Source organism: Taudactylus pleione, unplaced genomic scaffold (genome assembly GCF_031769625.1).
Source record: "Taudactylus pleione unplaced genomic scaffold, aTauple2 ptg000004l, whole genome shotgun sequence".
Lineage (NCBI taxonomy): Eukaryota > Metazoa > Chordata > Amphibia > Anura > Myobatrachidae > Taudactylus > Taudactylus pleione.
The window spans coordinates 4160149-4180485 of NW_028284407.1; the positions used below are offsets into that span (position 1 = coordinate 4160149).

At 44.5% G+C, this 20337-nt stretch overlaps 1 protein-coding gene across 1 annotated transcript in view; it reads left to right on the plus strand.

Annotated features, from left to right (window-relative positions):
* PDK1 (pyruvate dehydrogenase kinase 1) overlaps positions 1-19357 on the plus strand; it is a 29797-nt gene extending 10440 nt beyond the window's left edge. Inside the window, exons 6-11 of the mRNA XM_088471264.1 lie at positions 4210-4287; positions 4686-4762; positions 7849-7947; positions 11422-11532; positions 16752-16865; positions 19095-19357. Of these exons, the coding sequence (XP_088327390.1) occupies positions 4210-4287; positions 4686-4762; positions 7849-7947; positions 11422-11532; positions 16752-16865; positions 19095-19235 (620 nt within the window). The 3' untranslated portion in view covers positions 19236-19357. The remainder of the gene's footprint in view (positions 1-4209; positions 4288-4685; positions 4763-7848; positions 7948-11421; positions 11533-16751; positions 16866-19094) is intronic.
* Positions 19358-20337: the final 980 nt, after the last annotated feature.

Consider the following 20337-nt stretch of genomic DNA (forward strand, 5'->3'; position numbering starts at 1 on the left):
CCCAAAGTCCACTCTGCTGTTTTCCCTCTTTGTAGTGGGAACTGGTCCAACCAGTTTAGCCTGGGTCTGGTCTCCACTCTTGCAGGTCATTGGCCCAGACTAGCACAGTGGCTGGTTTAAAGTGACGGAGGCTATGCTGCCCATTCTTATACACAAGGGCTGCATGAAAACCCCCAGGGGCAGATACAATATGTGTTGCCAAATAGTTTTCATTTTAAAGAAAAAAAAAAAGTTGTACAAAGGTGGCAAATAACCCCCCAGCGGAGATGGGAGGAGTGGTAAGACTTTTCTTAGCGCATGCTTCCTGTCTGGCACAAGGAGTGGACATCATTTACAAGCCAGACGCATGCAAACCTTTTTTTTTTCAGACAAGTGCGGAGGTTCTCGGGGCTTTACGTTGAGACAAAAGGACTTTTTCAATGGGTTTGACTGTGCTGTGAAATGTTACAAGAAGCAACCAAAATAATAACCCCACAATTCATGCTAAACACACATAAAATGAAAAGGAAAATGTAATGGGTATGAAGCGACAGGATAAAATGTTTTTGTTTTCTTTTGTAATTTATAATGTTAGAAGCACTAACAAGAAGCCTCATTTTAATGCTAATGATGTCTTGATGGCGTTGGGACCTTCAGACGACCTATTTCCGGGTACATGAGTAGCCCTGTATAATACCAGTGTAGTGAATCGAAAGATAAATATTGCAGTTGTAAATGCTACTATAGCCGTATATTGGCAATGGGTATTATATAACTAAGAGAGTACCTTATTACCTCTGTAGCACACAAGTATTTACAGTATTGTAGCTCTAGCATTACACTGCATCGATAACACATGATATTGTTTAAACATAACTTCAGTCATAAATAGGGGCATATCCAATACACATAAGTAACATGTATTTGGAATAATTGCAATCACACACTGATCTATGTGATTATTTGTTATACTTTAGGGATCTCAAAAATGCAGTAATGTTGTGTCATCCAGGAAGATCCTGCTGTCACAGTGTAGCAACATTTGGCCTATAAGTGTGCTCTCCTCCATAAAGGTTCAAGTACAATATCTTTGTTTATTATTTTCTATAAGTATGTCCAAATGAATAACAATTGTGTAAACAAAATGACCAAGCACACCGTACATTTTAGCAATGCTAATCGCCGATAAGGCTGAGCCGCGCAGCTGAGCAAATACAGTACAGAGGGCCGTATTCAGTTGAGACTTAAGCCTTTTTTGCGCCTGTTTTTTTGGTGAAAATATCGCCTAAAATCTTTTCGCCTAATTCAATTCCAGGACGATTTTGCCTAAGCGGCAACTGGAAGCATTGAATTAGGCAAAAAAGATTCTCCAATGAATAGCAGGTGAAAATAAGTGCAAAATCTTTTATTTTGGGGTGCAAACGTGGTGAAACGACTCAGAACCCTTAGGACAGCCCCCCACAGGACAAAGAGCACCTCAAAAAAGACATATAATTTTTACGGTGAAAATGTAAAAAGTGGGGGGACAAGCATAAAAACTAGTTAAATAGGCTTCTTGGGGGGCTGCAAGGATGGGTCAAGGGTTTTGGGATTGCAGGTGCATGCAGCAGGTGGATGTTTTACGTTTTTAAAAAGTTCACTTTAGAGACATAAAAATATGCTAGCACCCATTTTCAAGTACCCCAAATTTGATGGGACTACTTATTTTCACCAAAAAATGCCATTCTTCACCACTTTTACAAATACGCTAATAGCAAGCAATTTACAAAACTTAAGTACACAAAATAGCTTTATTAGGGCTATTGGTACACATCTACATTGATTTCCTATGTTAGTGTATCTTTTTCTAGGGTACAGACTGATTTCTCCAATTCTTTCTGTACTTTTCGCCTGTTCTGCATTCGACTATTTACGTTTTCGCCTGTTTTGCAATTGAATTAGGCAAAAAGCGGGGACACGCACGGAATGAATTCGCCTCTGAAACAGGCGAATGAGGCGGAAAGTCGGACAGGCGAAAACTTTCCGACTTTTCGCCTCTAATTGAATACGGGTCATAGAGTATATATTGCATCCATGTAGAAAAATACATGTTTTCAGGGGTATTTTTCTGTACTTATTTAAACTAATTAATTATGAAGCAGTCCTAAAATAAAAATAAAAAAATATATATATAGAGAGAGACACCCCCACCCCACCCCACAGACCACCCCCAATGCACACAAAATCATAGGCGGCACTCGGAGACTCGTAGAAAAGGTGAAATCCTCAACTGAGGGACTTTATTCAATCGACGTTTCGGGGTCTTCCGTCCCTTCCTCAGGACAACAAGCTTGTTGTCCTGAGGAAGGGGCGGAAGACCCCGAAACGTCGATTGAATAAAGTCCCTCAGTTGAGGATTTCACCTTTTCTACTAGTCTCCGAGTGCCGCCTATGATTTTGTGTGCAATAACCGTTCAAAAGTTTGGGATCACCCAGACAATTTCGTGTTTTACATAAAAACTGACTTTTATTTAGCAAATGAGTTGCAAAATGAATAGAACATATAGTCAAGACATTGGCAAGGTTAGAAATAATGATTTTTATTTGAAATAATAATTTTGTCCTTCAAACTTTGCTTACGTCAAAGAATGCTCCTTTTGCAGCAATTACAGCATTGCAGACCTTTGGCATTCTAGCTGTTAATTTGTTGAGGTAATCTGAAGAAATTTCACCCCACACTTCCTGAAGCACCTCCCACAAGTTGGATTGGCTTGATGGGCACTTCTTGCGTACCATATGGTCAAGCTGCTCCCACAACAGCTCAATGGGGTTGAGATCTGGTGACTGCGCTGGCCACTCCATTACACAGAATACCAGCTGCCTGCTGCTTCCCATAATTTGGAGGTGTGCTTTGGGTCATTGTCCTGTTGGAGGAGGAAATTGGCTCCAATCAAGCGCTGTCCACAGGGTGTTGCAAAATGGAGTGATATTCAAAGTCCATTTTACCTTGTACAAATCTCCCACTTTACCAGCACCAAAGCAGCCCAGACCATCACATTTACCTCCACCATGCTTGACAGATGGCGTCAGGCACTCTTCCAGCATCTTTTTACTTGTTCTGCGTCTCACAAATGTTCTGTGTGATTTAAACACCTCAAACTTCAATTCATCTGTCCATAACACTTTTTCCAATCTTCCTATGTCCAATGTCTGTGTTCTTTTGCCCATATTAATCTTTTTCTTTAATTGGCCAGTCTCAGATATGGCTTTTTCTTGGCCACTCTGCCTAGAAGGCCAGCACCCCAGAGTCCTCTTCACTGTAGATGTTGACACTGGCGTTTTGCGGTACCATGTAATGAAACTGCCAGTTGAGGACTTGTAAGGCACCTATTTCTCAAACTAGAGACTCTAGTGTACTTGTCTTCTTGCATAGTTGTGCATCGGGGTCTCCCACTTCTCTTTCTACGCTGGTTAGAGCCTGTTTGTGCTGTTCTCTGAAGGGTGTAGTACACACCGTTGTAGGAAATGTTCAGTTTCTTATAAATGAAAGCTATTCCATGCGAGAAATTGCCAAGAACTAGAATAGACTGTCGAGTTTCACATGAAATTTCTCTTTTTCTGGCCATTTGGAGAGTATAATCGAACCCACAAATGTGATTCTCCAGATACGCAACTAGCTCAAAGGAAGGCCAGTTTTATAGCTTCTCTAACGAGCAAACCCATTTTCAGCTGTACTAACATAATTGCATAAGAGTTTTCAGGGATTTCCTAATCATCCATTAGTCTTCTAACGCGCTTACCAAACACAATGTACTACCATTAGAACACTGGAGTGATGGTTGCTGGAAATGGGCCTCTATACACCTATGTAGATATTCCTTTAAAAACCAGACTTTTGCAGCTACTCTAGTCATTTACCACATTAACAATGTATAGAGTGTATTTCTGATTAATTTAATGTTATTTTCATTGGAAAAAACAGTGCTTTTCTTTCAAAAATAAGGGAATATCTAAGTGACCCCAAACTTTTGAACGGTAGTGTGTGTGTGTGTGTGTATGTATGTATGTATGTATGTATATATATATATATGTATGTATATGTGTATATATATATATATATATATATATATATATATATATATATATATATATATATATATATATATATATATATATATATATTATAAATCAAGATTAGGTTTCTTCTTGATCTGCAGTGTATAATATGATAACCCTGAGCTTTGCTTTTAGATGGATATGAGAATGCAAAACAGCTGTGTGACTTGTATTATATGAGCTCTCCGGAGTTGGAGCTGGTGGAGTGCAATGGTAAGTGGCCTAGTTCTGTGTATGCTGTGCAGGGTTTTGCGGGACACTGCACCAGCTATAACCATACTGATGATATATGCACATCGTATAGAAAGACCAGGACACTGCAGCCTCTCAGTCATTTATACAAAATAAGGTTTCTATTCTGTAGACTACTTTTTGGGTCAGAGCAATATCACAACTCCATGATCCATACGCTGCCTGTGTGTCTGGATACTGTATTCAATCAGTAAAGTATATCATTTCATTTAGCTTTTTATTGGCTCTAGAAATTACATTAAAATTGATTAAATATACTGGGAAATGAAAGTAAAGACTGGGCACATTAACATTGGGACAAGTTATCAGTTTTGTTTAAACCAATAATGGTATTTCTTTTTATTTTATTCTAACTTTAGCAAAGAATCCAGGGCAACAAATCCAGGTGGTGTACGTGCCTTCCCATCTCTACCATATGGTGTTTGAACTTATCAAGGTCTGTGATGTTCTCTTAGTGACTTTTATATTTGGAAATTCCATTTAGTGACTTGTACGGTTGTTTACATTTGTAAACGTATCACAATTGTTTTGATGTTTGTGGTTTGATTTGCTTTTCTCTCTGTAGCCTACTGGCTGTAGTGATGGGGGTGAGATACACACACTCCTAGACATTTATTGTGCTGTAATGCTGGGTACACACCCGAGCGACCGAAGGGCCAGCTGACCGTCACACTGGCACACTTACCAGTCAGCTGCTCCATATGTCTGGACTGACCTCACAACTGGGCAGGCATTTACATTTTCATGTACAGTTGTGATGTTCGTGTTGGCGGTTCCTGCAGCCATCTGCCATGCTGCATGGCCGGCATGATTCATCAGTAAAAGGGGATGTAGTTTAAATCCCGGCTGTCAGGATGCCGGTGCTCAGAATGCCGGCGCCGGAATAACGCCATCCAGTCAGAATCCCGGCGCCTGAATCCCGACTGTGATAGTAAAGTTAGGGAGAAGGTTAGGGTTGGACAGTAGGGGGGGAGGGTTAGGGTTGGACAGTAGGGGGGAGGGTTAGGGTTGGACAGTAGGGGGGAGGGTTAGGGTTGTACAGTAGGGGGGAGGGTTAAGGTTGTACAGTAGGGGGGAGGGTTAGGGTTGGACAGTAGGGGGGAGGGTTAGGGTTGGACAGTAGGGGGGAGGTTAGGGTTGGACAGTAGGGGGGAGGTTAGGGTTGGACAGTAGGGGGGGAGGGTTAGGGGTTGTACAGTAGGGGGGAAGGTTAGGGTTAGGCAGTAGGGGGGAGGGTTAGGGTTAGGCAGTAGGGGGGAGGGTTAGGCAGTAGGGGGGAGGGTTAGGGTTAGGCAGTAGGGGGGAGGGTTAGGCAGTAGGGGGGGGAGGGTTAGGGTTAGGCAGTAGGGGGGAGGGTTAGGCAGTAGGGGGGGAGGGTTAGGGTTAGGCAGTAGGGGGGAGGGTTAGGCAAGTAGGGGGGGGAGGGTTAGAGTTAGGCAGTAGGGGGGGGAGGGTTAGGGTTAGGCAGTAGGGGGGAGGGTTAGGCAGTAGGGGGGAGGGTTAGGCAGTAGCTGGGAGGGTTAGGCAGTAGGGGGGAGGGTTAGGCAGTAGTGGGAGGGTTAGGGTTAGGCAGTAGCTGGGAGGGTTAGGCAGTAGGGGGGGAGGGTTAGGCAGTAGGGGGGAGGGTTAGGCAGTAGGGGGGAGGGTTAGGCAGTAGGGGGGGAGGGTTAGGCAGATAGGGGGGGAGGGTTAGGCAGTAGGGGGGGAGGGTTAGGCAGTAGGGGGGAGGGTTAGGCAGTAGGGGGGGAGGGTTAGGGTTAGGCAGTAGGGGGGAGGGTTAGGCAGTAGGGGGAGGTTTAGGGTTTGGCAGTAGGGGGGAGGGTTTGGCAGTAGGGGGGAGGGTTTGGCAGTAGGGGGGAGGGTTTGGCAGTAGGGGGGAGGGTTTGGCAGTAGGGGGGAGGGTTAGGCAGTAGGGGGGAGGGTTAGGCAGTAGGGGGGGAGGGGGAGGGTTAGGCAGTAGGGGGGAGGGTTAGGCAGTAGGGGGGGAGGGTGAGGGATAGGCAGTAGGGGGGGGGGAGCGGAGGGTTAGGCAGTAGGGGGGGAGGGTTAGGGATAGGCAGTAGGGGGGAGGGTTAGGCAGTAGCTGGGAGGGTTAGGCAGTAGGGGGGAGGGTTAGGGTTAGGCAGTAGGGGGGAGGGTTAGGCAGTAGGGGGAGGTTTAGGGTTAGGCAGTAGGGGGAGGGTTAGGGTTAGGCAGTAGGGGGGAGGGTTAGGCAGTAGGGGGGGAGGGTTAGGCAGTAGGGGGGGAGGGTTAGGCAGTAGGGGGGGAGGGTTAGGGTAGGCAGTAGGGGGGAGGGTTAGGCAGTAGCTGGGAGGGTTAGGCAGTAGGGGGGGAGGGTTAGGGTTAGGCAGTAGGGGGGGAGGGTTAGGGTTAGGCAGTAGGGGGGAGGGTTAGGCAGTAGCTGGGAGGGTTAGGCAGTAGGGGGGGAGGGTTAGGGTTAGGCAGTAGGGGGGAGGGTTAGGCAGTAGGGGGGAGGGTTAGGCAGTAGCTGGGAGGGTTAGGCAGTAGGGGGGGAGGGTTAGGGTTAGGCAGTAGGGGGGAGGGTTAGGGTTAGGCAGTAGTGGGGAGGGTTAGGGTTAGGCAGTAGGGGGGAGGGTTAGGCAGTAGGGTAAGGCAGTAGGGGGAGGGTTAGGGTTAGGCAGTAGGGGGAGGGTTAGGGTTAGGCAGTAGGGGGGAGGGTTAGGCAGTAGGGGGGAGGGTTAGGCAGTAGGGAGGAGGGTTAGGCAGTAGGGGGAGGGTTAGGGTTAGGAAGTAGGGGGGAGGGTTAGGCAGTAGGGTAAGACAGTAGGGGGAGGGTTAGGGTTAGGCAGTAGGGGGAGGGTTAGGGTTAGGCAGTAGGGGGGAGGGTTAGGGTTAGGCAGTAGGGGGGGAGGGTTAGGCAGTAGGGGGGGAGGGTTAGGCAGTAGGGGGGGAGGGTTAGGGTTAGGCAGTAGGGGGGGAGGGTTAGAGTTAGGCAGTAGGGGGGAGGGTTAGGGTTAGGCAGTAGGGGGGAGGGTTAGGCAGTAGGGGGGAGGGTTAGGGTTAGGCAGTAGGGGGGAGGGTTAGGGTTAGGCAGTAGGGGGGAGGGTTAGGCAGTAAGGGGAGGGTTAGGGTTAGGAAGTAGGGGGGAGGGTTAGGGTTAAGCTGCGCCGTGGGGGGTTAGGGTTAGGCTGCGGGGAGGGAGGGTGGTTTTTGGTAGGGGCAAGATATCCTAACGTGATTAAGATATATTTTGTGTACACACGAGCTGACACACTACGGCTGTACGAGCGATATATCGCATAATGTGTATCCAGCATAACCCAAGCCTAACTCCAGTGTGGTGGGAAAGGGAGAACCACTTTTTCTTACCGTTTAAGGCACATAGCAGATTGCGGTAACTTTACCTTTTATTTGGGCACCTGTTTTCATGACTCTATTCTCTCTTTGTACTATGATGCTTAGCAGGGTTTTTTATATTAAGGAAACTTTATTATTTTCTTTACCAAAAGCCTGGAAGCATAATAGGTGCATGTACAGCATTGTGCTCTTGTTTTGCTGCAGAACTCAATGCGTGCGACCATGGAATTCCACGCCGACAAAGGTGTCTACCCTCCAGTCAAAGTGCAGGTGGCCGTGGGGAGCGAAGATTTAACCGTTAAGGTGACTGATTGCGCTTTTGAAGGGTTTATGTCTAGACAAAGCAAATTAGTCTCATAGTGTAGTTAAGTGCTCTGATTCTAGTTGTTGTTTGTGAATCTTTCCTATACCCAGAGAAAATAGATAATTATATATAAGTGCGCTTAAAAAAAATCAAACTACTATCCTAACAATAAGCTACTTTGACAGCTATGAACCCATACTCCCAGTTATGCTTCTGTAAGCCTATAGATTGAGGTTAGGACATTTGTCTTAGACAGTTTATGTGGTTAGATAGTTTTCTGTACTCTTTATTATAGAAGTACATGTAACTTGCATACAGTCCATTCCATTGACACCTAAAATAATCAGAAGTTCTATTAATTGTCCTATGTTTACACATTTAATAATATTTAAAAATGGAATCAGTATGATTTACCGCCTAACACTAACATCCCCTCTAAGTGCCTACCCCCCGTCTCAGTGCCTAAACCTAACCCCCCTTCCCCGCAGCCTAACCCTAAGTCTCCCGGGGGTGCCTATCCCTAACCCCCCCCCTTCCCCTAGCTTAACCCTAACCTCCCGCGGAGCCCCTAACCCTAAGTCCACCCGCGGCTGTTGATCGGTAAGCCGGGTGTCGGGCTCCCAGCGTAGGTCTAATGACAGGCATCGAGATTTCGAAATCCAAGTGACTGCATACAAAGACCCAGTATCGGTCTCAGAGATGGACTTCTGAGTATCCCTATGGTCTCGCATATTGGCTGTGGGGATTGAGACACAATTTTGACTGCGTTTGATCAGTTGCAGGTAGAGACGTCCCCGAAACTGGTTGTGACGGGCCCTGGGGGTGAGGTGACGGGCCCTGGGGGTGAGGTGACGGGCCCTGGGGGTGAGGCGACACGTCTGAGTTGCCACCTCTGCGAATTAATTCTCACTGCCAGCGACATCGGTAATGAAACTTGACTCGTGCACAGTGCGACTCGGACACATGTGCAGACCACCGATAAACGCTCAACTGCGGAATAACGTCCATCTCTGGATCAGGCCAAGAGTGTTCGGAATATCCATCTCCTCTCTCAAGGTGATAAATGTTGGACATGTGGGGTTACTAGCTAAGGCCTGTGAGATGCCCCATTGCGCCGGGCGGAAAACTGCTGCACCAGGCAGCTCGCAGGTCTCCAGTAAATGGGGCACTGTGTAGGGTTAATTTTTATATATCTATTCTAGTAAAAGCAAAAATGAAATGTTGTTCTGTGACGTCATACACCTACGTTTGCGCCAGTGCCCCTGCATCATCTGAGGACCCAGATGCCGATGGTAAATGTGAGGAGTTGGGTGGTTTGTGGTCTCACCTCTGTAATTGTACATTAGACACTTCAGTATATAGTGAGAGAAACAGGCAAAGCTTTGGTCTGTATCCAGCCAATGTGACCCTTGTATTATAAAGGGAATGTTTTATATGTGTTCCCGCAGAGAGTGCTTCTATCTCAGCACTGTAACATAAACGCTATGTACAACCCCACAGAGTAATAACGGCTGGACTTGCAGGTACTGTGTAACAGTGTACGTCCCCATTCACCTGCTCATTCCTTATATGAGAAGCGCATTGTTCTGTTGTGCTGAGCTGGATATATGTACAGTCAGGGCCATAAATATTGGGACATTAACAGAATTTTCAGATTTTGGCCTCTATTCACCACCACAATGGCTTTGAAATGAAACAAACAAGATGTGCTTTAACTGCAGACTTTCAGATTTAATTTGAGGGTAATTACATCCAAATCAGGTGAACGGTGTAGGAATTACAACGGTTTCTGTATGTGCCTCCCACTTTTTAAGGGGCCAAAAATAATGGGACTATCAACTCAAAAGCTATTTCATGGACAGGTGTGGGTTATTCCCTCGTTATTTCATTATCAATTAAGCAGGTAAAAGGTCTGGAGTTGATTCTAGGTGTGACATTTGCATTTGGAATCAGTTGCTGTCGACTCTCAATATGAGATCCAAAGAGCTGTCACCATCAGTGAAGCAGGCCAAAATATGAAAATTCTGTCAATGTCCCAATATTTATGGACCTGACTGTATATACATGGTAATTAGGTCACTTCCTAAGGGGTCATTTCATTCAAAAGGAAACCAGAGCAGTTAGTCTAATCTTTCTTTATAGCATAAGCCCTCCGTTCCCTACAGTTCTCCTCATCTGACCCCTCTCATGTTCTATGTTCTTGTAGATTAGGGATAAAGCTGCTGTTGTATCACCTGCATCTGTTCTCCTTTTATTCTGTTTGTTATAACAAACCAAACGATAAACAGAACACCAGCATTATTAGGTGTATTCTAGTTAAACTGGAGACTGCTTTGCACGAAGCACATATCCAGGCATCCCCAGGGCAATTGGTACAGGATTTCACTTGAAGCCATGGATGAGGCTAAACTGAGCACTGTGCTAGGAGAGTAATGGAAAGACCAGTTCCATTTATTAAAAAAGTGGTAGAAGGGTGCACATCTATACTTCTGTATAGTGCGCTTATTCCATGCCATGTAGCACATCTACATTTTTGTATAGTGCACTTATTCCATGCCATGTAGCACATCTACACTTTTGTATAGTGCACTTATTCCATGCCATGTAGCACATCTACACTTTTGTATAGTGCACTTATTCCATGCCATGTAGCACATCTACACTTTTGTATAGTGCACTTATTCCATGCCATGTAGCACATCTACACTTTTGTATAGTGCACTTATTCCATGCCATGTAGCACATCTACACTTCTGTATAGTGCACTTATTCCATGCCATGTAGCACAGCTACACTTCTGTATAGTGCACTTATTCCATGCCATGTAGCACAGCTACACTTTTGTATAGTGCCCTTATTCAATGCCATGTAGCACATCTACGCAAAGACAGATCAAGACCCCATTGGACCCTAAACAATGCCATGCCTTTCTCACTCATGACGTTCCACTATACCACTCTGTTTACCATATGTACCCTATACATGCCCAAAGCATTCTCTTTGTCCAGACATCACTGAGTATACTTATGTCCTCCCCCCACATAAGCATAGACATCAGGTTTCCATTCCGTAACACCGTCATGCAAGCCACAATCAATCCCAGGATTTGTCCCCCCCTTACCCCTTATACCAGAGTCATTCATGTTTGCTCTGTACAAGTCAGACTTGCTGAAGGTGCCTCAATGGCACAACGTTTGGGCTGGGAATATCTTCATAAAGTCTCGATCCCAAAAATGTTTTTTGATTTCATTGTACAAGAGCTGATGATCTATTCAAAGGTTTATAAACCCGTTTGGTCTATCTTCTAAGTACAACCTCCCCGGTTCTTTTTATTTAATTACTGTCTTTTGTGGGTGAGATGAATCTGGTGATTTTCTGAGTAGAATCCGATGGAAACTGCAGAAAGTTTTGGGTGAGGATGGGAGTAAAAATATAGGTTAGATATTTATTCTATCAGCCTTGTTGCATTGCAGCTCAGTGATCGCGGAGGCGGCGTACCTCTCCGGAAAATTGACAGACTATTTAACTACATGTATTCCACCGCTCCGCCGCCGAGGATGGAGACCTCTCGTGCCACGCCATTGGTAGGTACATCCCTCTCTAACCGTTTTACTAAGTCCAGCAGCCAGATCACGGTCATCAAGAATCTTCTGTTAACATTGTAATAAAAAATAATTACATGCAAGCATCTTGGAGCACAAGCAAAGTCACAGTTTCCTATTGTTATTCCAGAATTGATCTATTATCCATAATGCATGTGGTGTCTGAATAAATAGATTTATTACACTGGGGAACAGTCAATCTGTTGCCAGGTATTTAAGAGTCGATTTCGATTAATTTTGTGCTCCTGATCATGAATATGCCATGTTTATTTTTCAATTGGCTCTAGTTTTTGAGATATGCATATGTCTTTATTATTTATGAAAAATCAAATTAAACAATGTTAAAAATAGTTAAAAAGATATATTTTTTTTAATTTAGATTAAATTTGATTTGTAAAATGTTATAAGAAGACAGGATAATTACATACATAAGTGTTAGGAAGCTATGAGAACCGTTTTTTTGTAGGATTATCTTTTGTATTCTTGTTGCGGGCAGTCCCTCTGCAGACTCCAACAGTAATCGGCCATCATGTGTCAATTCCATTACCTGAATATCCTGGTGGAACCGTTCACCCTGTTCTTCGCTTAAATCTCCTAGATTGGATGGGAAGTGATCTAAATGGCTGTACAAAAAATGTACTTTAATACTCATGTTGCCACCTACTTTCTCGAAACATTTTAGCATGTTGTGGACTAAGTCATGATAGTTGTTTGCCTTGTGATTGCCTAAAATTTTTGGAATGACAGACACATAACTCAGCCATGCTTCAGATTCGGTTTTAGTCAGAGATGTGGTAAAATTTGGATCCTTCACCAGTTTCCGTATCTGTGGGCCGTCAAAAATTCCTGCATTTAATTTTTCTATACTAAGAGATGGAAATGTTCGACAAATATACGTGAAACAATCGCCTGACTTGTCCAATGCTTTTACAAATTGTTTCATTAAACCCAGTTTGATATGGAGAGGGGGCAGTATGATTTTTTTCCTGTCAAGGGCTCATGAATGATGTTGGCTTCTCCTACAGTTATAACTTCTCTTGGAGGCTATACGGTTTGCTGCCAGTGCTTTTGTTTTGCATGACTATCCCATAAGCATATGTGACAAGGATACTTAGAGCCGTATTCAATTTGAGCGGACCCGCTTACTTTTTCGCCTACTTCGCCTGTTTTGCGGAAAAGTCTTGCTCGTGCCCGCATACCGCCGTATTCAATTTGAAAGTAGGCGAAAACGGGACCCGGCAAAACTTAAACAAGAGGAAAGTACTGTCAGATTTGGGGAAATCAGCCTGACCCCCCAAAAGCTGCTCTGACATGGGGGTTCCCTATGGTACCCCCCCGATTTGGCTTGCTGAAGGTATTTGGTGTTTTTAAATGGGCTCAGTAGCTGCTAAATAGCGTTTTTGTATAAGTGGTGCAGAATAGTATTCAGGAGTATTTTTTGCAATAAATAACTTATCCCAGCAAATTTGGGGTACTTGAAAATGGGGGCCACCATATTTTAAAGTTGCTAAAGTTAAGTTTAAAAAATCTTGAAAACTCCACCTGCCGCAAGCCCCTGCAATGAAAAAAACACCTAGGGCATAGGACCCCCCCCAGAGTCAAGTTCACTAGTTTTTAAGTTTGTCCCCCAACATTTTTTTTTCGCCCCCAAATTCAAAGTGATTTGACACAGTTTACCTTTGGGAGACTATCTGAAGGCTGCACGGGGGTTCCTGCAACGTTGCACCCCAAAACCCTAATTCTGCACTTTTTTCTGCCTGCTATTCATAGGCGAAACTTTTCCGCCTATTACATTGCATTGACTTTCTGCCTAGGCAAAAAACTTTCCAAATTGAATACTGAGTAAAATCAAAACAGGTGAAAATGACGTCATCGATGAAAAAGTTTCTGGCAAAAACACGCGAAAACGGCTTTTAGCTCCAAATTGAATATGGGCCTTAGTATATCCACTTTGCTGCCCAAGAAGAAAGTTTTTACCATTTTTAAATAGACACTGACCACTGATGCTGAGAATAAGCAATTTTTTCTAAGACTAACTTGACATTTTCATACTGTTCTTTAAGTTTTGTTGAATGACCGATAGGAATCGACGCAAATTTATTCCTATTGTGCAGTAATACTAATTTTAAGCTCCATTTAGAACTAACCAAAAAGAGCAGCCAGTCTTCTGCTCGATATTCTGGTAAGCCCATCATCTGGAGAAGTTCCGGAATATTGTTGCAATACACAAGATTGTTATATTGGCTAAAGAACGGCAGTATGGCTTGTTCTCTATATCGATACGGCGTTATAGTAACATCCGGCTCAAAATAGTGCTTTTTTTGAAGTCTGGATGCTAAAAGCTCAGCTCCTTTTTCCCATAAATTCAAGTCACAAATTAAATTGTTTAGTTCCTTTTGAGAAACTTTGTTTGGAGTAGAGGAACTTTCTTCAAACTCACTTTCATCTGTGTTGTCACTTGCACTGGATGAAATAACATTTCCACATCATCACATTCAACTTCGCACAATGAACTGAATGATGATACAGGTAAATCTTCGGTATGTGGTGTCGGTTGTTTTGCAGAATTCATACTTTGGTATTTCCCATTTGCGTTTCTTAAATCGATTCATACCCTTCACATGTAGAGCACAAAAATAGTCACTCAAGTGATCTTTGGCTCACACCACATCATAGGTATGCAGAAATGAAGTCCTTTCCGATCACCATTAGTCCAATTGCAGAGTGATTCCACGCAGGTTTTACAAACTTTGTGAGGCACCCAAATCTTGTCTTGCTGGCTTATGTGACGTCCAAAATAAGCCTGATACGCTTATTTTACAAATACAGTTATATTTTTTCATACTTTTGCAACACTATATATGCCACAAATATAACAAAAAACATCAGGGTTGTTAGTACACTGTCTCCGAGAAGAACTCATTTTTACGGTGAAACGTTTTGTTTCACACATTCAGTGCTAACTCCCAACAAAAGCTGAGGAACAGGAGGTGTGCTAACTGCGTCACTCGGTCCTCTCCATTGCTCCTCTCTGTATGCTGGGAGGAGGTGTGGCTGTGGACTGAGGATGTCCCAGCAGGCTCAGCAGTGCATGGCCACGCCTCCTCCCAGCGTTAGTGAGGGGATATGAATGTGTTATGTGTTGCTCCTCTCTGTATGCTGGGAGGAGGCGTGGCTGTGGTCTGAGGATGTCCCAGCAGGCTCAGCAGTGCATGGCCACGCCTCCTCCCAGTGTTAGTGAGGAGATATGAATGTGTTATGTGTTGCTCCTCTCTGTATGCTGGGAGGAGGTGTGGCTGTGGTCTGAGGATGTCCCAGCAGTGCATGGCCACGCCTCCTCCTAGCGTTAGTGAGGGGATATGAATGTGTTATGTGTTGCTCCTCTCTGTATGCTGGGAGGAGGCGTGGCTGTGGTCTGAGGATGTCCCAGCAGTGCATGGCCACGCCTCCTCCTAGCGTTAGTGAGGGGATATGAATGTGTTATGTGTTGCTCCTCTCTGTATGCTGGGAGGAGGCGTGGCTGTGGTCTGAGGATGTCCCAGCAGTGCATGGCCACGCCTCCTCCCAGTGTTAGTGAGGAGATATGAATGTGTTATGTGTTGCTCCTCTCTGTATGCTGGGAGGAGGTGTGGCTGTGGTCTGAGGATGTCCCAGCAGTGCATGGCCACGCCTCCTCCTAGCGTTAGTGAGGGGATATGAATGTGTTATGTGTTGCTCCTCTCTGTATGCTGGGAGGAGGCGTGGCTGTGGTCTGAGGATGTCCCAGCAGGCTCAGCAGTGCATTGCCACGCCTCCTCCCAGCGTTAGTGAGGAGATATGAATGTGTTATGTGTTGCTCCTCTCTGTATGCTGGGAGGAGGCGTGGCTGTGGCCTGAGGATATCCCAGCAGGTTCAGTGGTGCATTGCCACGCCTCCTCCCAGCGTTAGTGAGAGATATGAATGTTTTATGTGTCTCAGACATGACTACCAGCTACGTTATCACAAATAAAACAAATTCTTGTTATTGTTGAAAGAGGGTAGTTGTTAGAAAAGCAAAACTAAGTCGATTCTGTTAAGTAAAGCAGCCTAGATTAGTAAGGTACCCCATATGGAGAAAATAATTGAATTTTATAATTTTTCATTAATTTGAAATCTGGAGCCAATTCAGCTATAGCGAAGATCTAATGCGAAAATAGGACCTGCAAGTACTCTCACACTGATCTTAAATCCTTGGCAAGAAAAATTACATATTTTTTGTTCCCCAGTGTTATTTTTTTTGGTATGTGTGTGTGTGTGGTAGTGCTGCTTGTACAAAATGTAGGGATAAAGTACTTGACCATGTTTGTGTGTGGGCTTTTCATTGGACAGTAAAAATGTTTTTTTTCCCCTACACCCCCTCCATTTGTGTTTTTGGAATATCGTGGATAATTTGATTCCATATAAGAGATCCCATAGCTGATTCAATTCTTTCAAAGTGATAGGATGTGTGCAACTTGCTGGGCGCTAGGTGACCCTCTAGGAATACCCAGGACAAAATCAAGGCATTTTGATGTGCGCTCCTTTGTAAAATCCACCACAGGTTGGTTGATTTAAATGTAATGGTAGGGCCGGTGATGTCACGGTAGTTTGTCATCACACTGTCGGCGTCTTGCTCTATTGGATACCATTAGGACATGTACCTAAAGAGGTGAGAGGAGCGTCTGCTGACTGTAACGGAGTAGGGAGTTACACTGACACTCCAATGTAGCGCTGTTAAACCGTTAATTAATTTTACCTTCTCGGTTCATATATGAAAGCTTCCATTTTGGTCCTGTAATTCTATATTGGCATATAAATGTCTACAGTATATTATACATTTATTAATATAAAACTTGCACAGTATTTTAGGCTGGAGATTTAGTGGCCCTTTAAAGGCCTTTTTGTCTTCCCTTCGTTCTGCCCAGATTTGCTGCATGTTAAATGTTTAACTCTGCATAGTTTGCCAATTGTACAGAACTTCTTGGTGTAATCAAACCTTGTTGTCCTATGTGATATATTTTATATCACTTCTAGATTTCTCCATAGTAGTCATAATGGACTTAGGTCCTGTATACACTGAAGACCGCCATCTTGTGGGCTCATCAGACTGCACGTTATCCGCTATGTAGCGCACGGCCACCCTTTATGTCACTCTGCACTGTAAGCAAATGTCATTAATTGTATTTGTTTCTCTGGTAAACAGGCTGGGTTTGGCTATGGCCTGCCTATATCAAGACTCTATGCCCAGTACTTTCAAGGAGATTTGAAACTATATTCTCTAGAGGGATATGGAACTGACGCAGTAATCTATATTAAGGTATGACCTATTATTTGTGTCACGTACACTTATCCATTTTCTGAATTGCATGAGAGTGGAAAACCTTAAAAACAAAATGTGTATATGTGTCTGCCCCGTTATCAAACTATCGTCCTCCGATGTTCACAAGATGCCCAGGAGACGAATCCCCACAGCATGAAGCTGCCACCCCTATACACCAGTGGCTATACATCAGTGGGATGGTGTTGCTGAGGAGTGGGCAGTGTTGGCACACAGTGGTTTGAATTTGGACCAGAAAGTTCCTTTATTTTTTTTTCCCGTCTGCCCGCAGAACCTTACCCCACGTATTAGCTGGGACACATATTTATTTGCCAATGTCCAAACACGCTTTGATGTGGTTTTTCTTCAGTGATGATTTCTTGTTGGCTACATTTACTGCCCAGTTATATGCAGAGCTCTTGGTATGGATGAGTGGTGCAGCTTCACTCCAGTCTCTGTCCCTGAACTCTGTAGCTCCTACAAAGTGATAGTCGGCCTCTCTGTGGCTTCCCTCACTAGTCTGCTTCTTCACAACTGATACAACAGTGCTCACTGGGATATCCAAGCGATTGGATATTATTTTGTCGCCTTTTCCCATTTATGTGCATGCCTGTAACTTTATTTTACATTCTATTAGCATGCTCTGTGGTCTTCCTAATTACAAAACACTATTGCAGTAAGCAAGCAGCAGCCCACCGTGCACCCCTGCCCACCCACTGCCCATCGGGCTCCAGGCAGATGGGGTAGGGGAGGCTGTGAGTCCACAAGGCCTGGGTGGGCTGGGGTGGAGGTGTAGGGGGCAGGGGCGGGATCCTAACTCCGGCGAGGGCAAACGGCTCAGTGAGTATCTCCACTGCCCGCGGCACCCTCACTGGGTGGCACCAGCGCACTCTGCAAGCCAGTTTTGACCTCAGGCACCTGGCGGTGTAAGAAATATGCTGGACAAAGCACCCATCAAAAAGGCCCTGGGGAGAACACTGGTGTCTATCATAGCGAGCAACTGTTTTGTTATCTTCGTCTACATTAATTTTAATGCAGCCTATCGATTCATTGGAGAACTTTATGATAAGTATTTAGTGTTCACTCTAGGTCTAGCGCCGGACCGTAGAAAGGGCCACAAGAAAAGGGGGGGTGTCTCTGCCCCCAAGCTTTCCCCTCTCTGTGACTAGATGCTGTGCGCATGCGTACGGCATCTATTTACCGGCGGTGATCACTGCACCGCAATTTTTCCCCACCCGAGGAACCCTGCGGGTTGGGGCAGCACCCAGCATTTTGTTTTAGCAGGGCGCACTCTGCCCTTTTGAAATCGGGCAGGGCGTGGCACCCCACTAAAACTGGGAGCGCTAAATATTAATGAGCGAAACAAATTGTTGTAGTGCGCACAATATACCCCTATGTTCTTGGTGTCCGGTATACTCTGCTTCTGGTTGGGCGTGCTTGCCTTGAAAGGCTAGGTGCAGGGAAGACCACACCCACTTGAAAAGCAGTACAATACTGTTGTTGAAATTCTGTTAGAATTCAGTCCCGATTCAGAGATGGACGGAACGGCAGAGCCGCACACAAGCCGCTTTGCGATCCCGTCCATCTTGATATAAATGCAGAAAGGTGTCAGACACCTCCTTGGTGCATTTGCAAGCACCATCGCGAATGATGGTCGTGATGGTTGTTCATTTGGTCAGCCTGACCAGGTGCTGGTCACTTCAGAGGCCAGGAATCTGCATCCACCAACGCAGACCCTGGCCTCGTCCCTCTCGGAAAACTGTGAGCGGCCTCGTCCCTCACGGGAACAGTGAGCTGCCAAGCTCCGCAGCAGGTCAATCATGCTGGTGCTTGGTGGGGTCTGCGAGCGTAATTCTGACACTTCCCGTTTTGTCGGCATTCACAATGACGACATGAGAATGTCGACGCTGATGAAATGTTGACACTATTTTATAATGTTAACAAAGCGTGGGCTAGTGGTGACTGACTGCGGGTCCGGAGATGATGTCAGGATGACTTCTGACTTTGTGTTACTTCCAGTTGTTAGTATTACTAACCTTGACTCCCTGACCAACCCCTAGTGCCTAACCCTAATCTCTCCTCCCGTAGCCTAACCCTCCCTTTAGTGCCTAAAGCAGACACGTAGCATAACCTCTGATGTCATTAAAACTTCACTATCCTGGTTTGCTTGTGTATTAATATATTATGAAAAGTACAACATACTAACATTTATTTTACTTCCTCAACTAGGCATTATCCACGGAGTCAATAGAGAGGCTCCCGGTGTATAATAAGTCAGCGTGGAAACATTACAAAACCAACCACACTGCAGATGACTGGTGTGTGCCGAGCAGTGAACCAAAAGACATGACCACGTTCCGCAGCAACTGATCTCCCCCCCCCCATTCTTGCCCCAACGCTAGCACTTGGATTGTTAGTTTGTCCTGTTCGCATCTTTTATATAACTCAGTGGTTATATATTGCGCATTCTGCAATAAAATGTATTTTTTAAATCTGTAGACTCTTGCTTGCCCCAAAGGAACATGTATATATGGCAAAGTAGCTTGTAAAACGCGTGGGGTGTTAATCTACAAACAGGTGAGAAGAAGTTTAAATTCCTAGTACTCACAATCCCGATATAGCTTAGCCTGATGTACATATACACTAGTGTGAAAAAGTTAGAAAAAACGTTTGAGCTCATTTGATGAGGGCAACTTCACATAATGGTTGACATTATTGAAAACCAATACAGTATGTTTTAAGTGAATATACGACCCCTTTACATTATTTGTTTTAACTTTGCACTGTAACAAGTTTTCTGCCGATTTCCTTTCTTTACATGCTTCCCCACCCAGCACATTTCATAGATGACATTTTTTTCTCTATTGATCTTTGTGTTTTTGTGTGCTAATTTATGTTTGTATGTGGGCCCTTTTTTTTTTTTTTTTTCTTAAATTGTTCAGTTGCTAAAAGGAAAGCTAAGACTCAACTCATTTTATTTAACTTTTGTGTGTTTTGTTTTTATTTGTTTTTTATTTTTACATTACATTCATTGCTCAGTGACTTTGCATTTAAAATATCCGTTTTGTTGTGCCTTTTTAATAATTGAAACTTAAAAGATGACTGTAATCAAATTGCTGCTGTGGTTTTTTTATTTACATATGCTTCCGAGGCCAAGGACACAGCCACTGGCCTCAGCATGCCAAGAATATGGGCCAGGCTCCCACCCCCTTTACTGTGACTCTGCCCATCACCACCCCTTCCCCGCACCTAAACGACCAAGGTATACTGCGGCTTGAGGCTCTGTGACCGCCTTCGCAGAGGCAGATTTGCACATATCAGGCCCATAGGGGGGTATTGTATTACAGGCGAATTCAGCTGCAAACGGGTTTTGCGGGCAATTTCACCAACGACTGCGAAGAACTGGAGAAAACTTTTCTACAGCCCAGGGCAGGCGAAAAAATTAGCAAAATCCCTATTTTTGGGTAAAAAT